We start from the raw sequence: 6,549 nt of genomic DNA on the forward strand, positions 1-6,549 counted from the left end.
GAGAAAGCTGCAAACTTAATCTGTCTAGTAAATGATTAGATCATATTAATTCTAGCATATCAGGTTTTAACAGTCGCCTGACTCTATGTATCAAAAGGACCACCCCAGCCATATTTACATTTCACTAATTCTCTTACCAGCCATAGTGCATTTTTGCCTAAATTTCATCAGGAAAAGATACATACAATATGCCTTATATAATTAGTTAAAATATATTACTGCTATATATATAATACACCAATTCTCTTACCAGAGAATATTCAGATGTCCATGAATGAATGACTGACAAATGGGGACATGGTCACAGTGATAGGGGTGGGTTGGGAAGTAGGGACAGCAAGGACAGCAGCAGACCCCCGGTTGCCTTTCTGAGGAAGAAACTCATCACAGTCAGCGCCTTTGACATTAAACTCCATAAGGAGGTCGTCAAAGATTCTCTTTAGAGAGGTTTTGAAATTGTCAGAGGAGCTCTTGTCGCCTTCGTCCACATCCTGGACCCCGTCTTCAAAAAGACAACCAACCTGGGCTCCCTCCATGTAGGCCCGGCATGCCACAAGGATTGCATAGCCCCGCGTGCGGAAATGGCCTGCCACAAAGTGCTCGAAGTGCTACCAAACAGTATATGTCATCATATATGTTGAATAGGAGATTAAATGCTGAATAGTACTGCACCTAGGGTTCCAATGGGTCTTACCCAATATGTTAACTCAATAGTATCTTCGAATGATACTGAACATAACGGAACCTGGGCTTTTACAACAACCGCACAAAAACCAAGCTGGGCAAAGTCAGGTCATGACTCGTGGCCCACTAACCAGAACTATAACATACAGACAACCTAGATAAGACACTCAAGAGTGGACCAAATCACTAACCCAACAGGTCAAGTTATAACTAGTGTGAGGTCCAAGTAATGACCTGCTCCATTAAATACGACCAAATTCAGGGGAAATGTAATTAACAAAAAATGGTACCTTAGGCGGCCGGCGGAGGGAGTAGAGCATGGTTTTGCAAGAGAGGAGGAAAGTGTTCTCATTGTAAGCAACAGACTTCTGTTCGCCATAAGGGGTGTTGGCATGGGCTGTGTAACCAGGCTCGTTGAAATATGGTTTGGAGTTGAGAACCAGTGCTTGAATGGAGACGAGGACTTGAAGCATGGTGGAGTTGGCCGAGTTCCACCTCTCACAACCGCTGCCCGACCAGGTATTGAGTAGGCTCAAGCACACCTTCCCACATGCATATAGGTTTGGGTTCAACCGCAGACCCCCAGAGTTGTAATACACCATCTGTGTTTTCATTTATGTTATATACTTGTGGTAAATTATGGCAATGTAAAATTTAGAAAGGCTTAAAGCTTCATATCTCCTATATGAAACAAGGTTTTTCTGTTCAATCAAGGGCCATTTATTACAGTACTATTTACCAATGCCATATTGAGCCATGTATGAGCCTGCCAAAGCAGTCAACCTTGGAAGGTCAAAGTCTCCTTTAGGGGCAGCAACAAACATTTAACACAGGACCCAATCAACTTAACAACGTGTTCAACATGAGAAAATTGGAGACAGCATGAATTTTAATAGGTCATGAAGATTGGAGAGTAAACTGAGACAAGTTGTTCAATATGAAGCAACATAAGATAATTATAATTGTAAGTAAAAGAAGCGTGCACATAGTCTTTTTCTTTTTACAACATAAGAAAGTTATACTTGTTAAGGGAGTGTGCCCGAAGGTTATGTTTGGTTGCTACTTAAATTTAAGAAGGATCAAAATTGCTTACGTCATCTTACTCCTCCTGTTTTACACATCATTTGGTAGCTTAAGTTAGGGCTTAAGTTAATTCGTCTGGAGAAGTAAGATGTTGGGAAATGAAATTATGTCTATGACAGTGGGCCCTACATGCAGAGTAAGTGTGGAGTAAGTTAATCTGCCTAGAGAGGTGGTTTAACTTACTTCGTCGTTACTCCATCTTTCTCATGTTTTACTCCTCATTTGGCAGCTTAAGTGTGGAGTAAGGGGTTTACTCCACCTCTTACTCCACAACCATACATGACCAAAGTCTTTATAAAAGATTTACATAGAAATTCAGATATTTATTTCATCAACTGTGAGCTGTCTAGTGGATATTAAATATTTTAAATTTTAAACCCACAAAACTATCATCTCTTCCCCAAATTATCTCTTACTTGTACTCCATGAAAAGCCAATAAGGCATTGTCAGAATATAGAAATTCTGTATCGCCTCACAAGAAAGGAGATTTTAAGTCTGCAAAGCAAATTGAACCTCATCTTTAACCAAATTGTGGGTCTGCACCGTTAAAATGAATCGGGACATATCATACAATAAAATACATATCATGAATTGCCCAGTGACTCGTGAAGATACGTTCAATACACCTTATCAGCAATACAGAGCCACAATCCGCATCGCCAGGTGTCTGACTCACATTATATCATAAGATTTGTACCGCAAATCCTACGATACTGATCACACTGGTTTAAATTTGGTGCAATTAAAGGATCATTTGGTTACAGATCAAACGTCGATAAAATGAGCTGTTAATTATCCAAATCACTTGATGGGTAACTGACTGGTTTTCAAATTGCACCAAATATGATACATGACCTATCACATATACAGACAATTTTAGTCTGTTATTTTGACATTTTTTTTTGTTGAAACTCTTGACAGTGGCTGTATTTTTTTTAAAAAAAAAACTCTTGCGTCGGTTGTCATGATTGTCAATAAGTTTGTTGTCAATATAACCAATCCCTTTATTATAATACTGTTTTCTTTTCTTTTGGCTTTAACAAAGAGGCTTTATTACCATGAACTTGGGAATTTCAGATAGAACAAATTACAAAAGGGAAAAAATGCATACTGGAGGCACAAGTGGATATGTGGGCGGGAAGAAAACATCAAAGAAAAAGAGGCCGTCGTGATAAGGTGTGCCAGCTGGACCTATTATAACGGCCCTCAACAGATCCATCCTATCCTCGTAAACTCTAACAAATATGCTCTCTGAAAGAAAATAAGCAGGTATTATTTATAGCAATATATAAAATGATCATTAAGTATTGTTTAACCATATCAGAATGTACTGCAGAATAGGAAGGCAAGTACCATAGGCACATAAAAAGGTTTTAACTAACCGGGTAAATCTTTCTCAAGGAGTTTCCAGTCATTTTGAACCCTCTTAGTCCATTCCTTTGTAGGCTGATACACATGGAACATCAAGAAACAAGAATCAAAATCTAAACCAAGATCTTCTGCGTAAATAAATATATAATGGCCAAATTGCAGAAATGAGTCGCTTCATATATTAGGATTGTAATTTAGTGAACCAGTTAGTGTGACTATTTTTGTGCTGCCACCGACCATTCCCTGATGATCAACTGACCATAATACAAGAACACAAGATTTCTACACAGAGTACAAAATACATACCAGAAGCACAGTAGAGCTCTCCAGATAATTTTCAATTAACCAAAATCTAACTCAGAGACTAAGCTAATCCAAACTAGTACTAGGCAAAACATCAGCCTGCAACAGCTTAAAAAAAATAAAAAAAATAAAAAACTCTAACAAGTTACCTTTTGAGAAGACTTGAACTTGGACTCAGACCGCATGTAATAGTGGTCAGTGTAATCCCTCACAGTATCAAACTGTTTAAATGCCTTGTAGTTGATATCAATCTCATCATCGACCACCTTTGGCTGTTTACCTTTGCTTCCACTTGAACTTCCACTTCCACTGCCAAAACATTTCTGCATCCATGGGACCGGCGCCTCTACTCCAGTCGGGATGTCCAGTCCAAAAAACTTATCCTCAAGATTGAAACTAGGGTCTGTATCCATTGCAGTATTTCCATAGTCTAAGTTATCATAGTCCTCATCGAAGAAGTCATCATCCTTGAAATACTCATAATCTGCAAAACTGAAGTCTTGCACAGTAGGGGTGGATGTTTCCATTGGAGCTGTCTTGCCAGGAAGAGGGGGTTTAATGGTTGAACTGCTTGGGTTGGCAAAAAGACCAAAAGGACCCTGTAATTTGAGATGAGTTTAAGAATGAGAAAAGAGATTGAAATAACAGAACAATCGGAAAACCAACCAAAGTTGGAGCCAACAAAAGGTAAATAACAGTTGAAGATCTAAATAATAGTATTGAAGTTTTGGCATAAATTTAAAAGATGAAGAAGTTTTGGCTCTACTGTTGCCGAATGGATAACTGCTGCAACTGGATCCAATCACTATTCTTTCAGTAACAATCCAAACTACAGACTTTCTTTAAATAACCACCCTTGTTTCTTCAATCAAATATAATTTTGAAAAGCCATATAAAATCCCTCAACTAGTCCTTGTGAAACAATAATGTTGGGATGCCTACATCATACTTACCTTTTCAGAACTCAAAATAATTGCCTTCCAATTATCTCGTTCATTTTTTTCTAAGCCTCCTATTAAACAACTAAAGGGACAGAATTTTTTTAAAGAAGAACATACCTGCATGTGCATTTGCCAATCCATAGAGTGTTGAGATGCCATTGGCAATACGCTATTAGGCATAGGCAAGATTAGAGGTGGCTTGTGTTTTGGATTAGGCAAGGTTTCTCCTATTATCACAACCCCATCAGGGTCGTCATCTTCGTCAATTTGAATTATATCATGAGGGATTACCTGCTAATGAAATGGTCAAAATACCCTCAGAAAACTCATCCTTGATCACCCTTATAGAATATTAATACCCTCTTTACACTTTGCTCACTACATACTTCATACTACAAAGCTATGAATGTTGCAAGAGAAAATTACCATACTGGATACCAATATTGTACCAGTCTGACCATCATGTGCATCCCCTCCTCCCCACTAAGGTTTAACAATCTAAATATACCCATCACTTATCCGTGAATGATGCTTACCTCTAACTGGTATATGGATTGTAATTAAACTGCAAATGCTGTTTTTAAGCAGTCTTGGATTTTTCATGGGAAAAAAATAGCAAATCATATATCTGGATTTCTGTCTATATATTGTCACATTTTTATGTATTTTCTCTCTTTCATTTTAATTGCACGCTGTAGGGAGATAATAATACTCTTTTAGATTTTGTAAGGCGTGTAATTTTCCAATATTAAACTAGTAAGGTTTTCAGTTACCTGGCTTCTTTTACGCTTCTGATTGTTAGAGCTCCATGAAGAGGATGAACCCACCTCAATAACATCAGGATCGGAATAAGATGAGGTTCCAGGAAAGAGATTCATCCTTAGAGAACAGTTAGCAGGAATAAACAAACTTATTACCCCAAGTTTTATGTTTATTAATAAACCTGAATGTAAAGAAAGGAGGTGGCTCCCGTACTATGGCTTTGGTGGAAGATAAAAAGAGCAATAATTGCATCCATCTAATATTGAATTCCAAGCAATAACAGCAATCCTAATATAGTAATATGTGAGGAATCTCACCTGGGACAGTAGTCATAGCCTTATTCCACATCTTATTCTTTAATTTGATATAGAAGTCTACTTTTTATTCTTTTTGTTTTAGAACAGACACTGGTGTGAATCACCAATTCTCGATTACTTACAACAGACATTTCATCAAATCAGAATAATCAATTTTATATATTAGCTAGAACAAAGGTTCACAAATATTAAAAATTTAGCCATATTCCCTAAAACCCCAGGTAGAACAGGAGGAAATTGTGTTAATCCGTGTCAAGCTTCATGATCTTCTCCTCTTATAAACAAGAGGTTCCCCAATTCTTGATTCATGCAACTGAACAAAATTCCACTAAAAAAATTGGAATAACTAGTGAAATAGAACTTAAAAGAGAAATCGCCTCACTTGGAAGAGTGGGGAAACAGCTTGGCGGTGGCACCGGGGTCCATGGATGCAATCCAATGGTGACGATCGTACGGAATTAGGGTTGGGATTCAAAAAGTTGATCGGAGGAGAGAAGAGAAGTACAAAAGAGAAAGGAGAGATAAAAATAAATAAAATTGGGAAATGAAATAGTCAGATAGCAGAAAGGTGAAAGAAAGACTGAAAGGTCTCTCTGATTTCAAAAGGCACCTCTCCTTTTCTAGGTAAAGATTTTAACAGAGCAGTTTTGTCTTCATGCAGCTCACTGACTATAGAATCAAAAGAGTGGTGCGTATGGGTTGTGTGCTGCATGAAGAGAAAACTACTCTGTTAAAATATTTACCCTCTTTTCTTGGAGTCCGCATCGTCTGCATTAACTCAAAAGAGCATCTTTTGAGTTAATAGATATGAACCGTCCGATTGTAAACGGAGCCCATCCGGCCCCCGCATAAAACATAGGGTAACTTTAATATTAGTGCGGATGTAATTCGCACGAATCTTAAAGTGATCGGATGGTCCAGATATATTAACTCAAAAGATTCCTTTTTGAGTTAATGCAGAGGATACGAATTCCTTTTCTTGATATTATTATTGTAATATTTGTTTTCTTTATATCAACTTCCATTGCATGATCGGACGGAAAACATTTAATCAAAATTTGCATTTCATCATGATCCGTGTTATCAT

At 37.7% G+C, this 6,549-nt stretch overlaps 1 protein-coding gene across 2 annotated transcripts; it reads right to left on the reverse strand.

The window, feature by feature from the left end:
• Window positions 1-6,054, reverse strand: LOC144563710 (putative ubiquitin-conjugating enzyme E2 23). Of its 2 annotated transcripts, none has more exons than XM_078313202.1 (8): window positions 5,845-6,054; window positions 5,157-5,262; window positions 4,501-4,677; window positions 3,592-4,041; window positions 3,151-3,214; window positions 2,880-3,019; window positions 975-1,286; window positions 1-608 (listed from the first exon to the last, which is right to left on the reverse strand). In XM_078313202.1, exons 1-8 carry the CDS (start codon window positions 5,886-5,888, stop codon window positions 261-263), a joined length of 1,641 nt encoding a protein of 546 aa, XP_078169328.1. In that variant the 5' UTR covers window positions 5,889-6,054; the 3' UTR covers window positions 1-260. The 2 variants fall into 2 exon arrangements, with proteins under 2 accessions (XP_078169328.1, XP_078169329.1); XM_078313203.1 differs by having other exon boundaries at window positions 4,501-4,674; window positions 5,845-6,052.
• Window positions 6,055-6,549: the final 495 nt, after the last annotated feature.

The sequence above is a fragment of the Carex rostrata genome, chromosome 12 (assembly GCF_964058835.1).
Source record: "Carex rostrata chromosome 12, lpCarRost1.2, whole genome shotgun sequence".
NCBI classification, from domain to species: Eukaryota; Viridiplantae; Streptophyta; class Magnoliopsida; order Poales; family Cyperaceae; genus Carex; species Carex rostrata.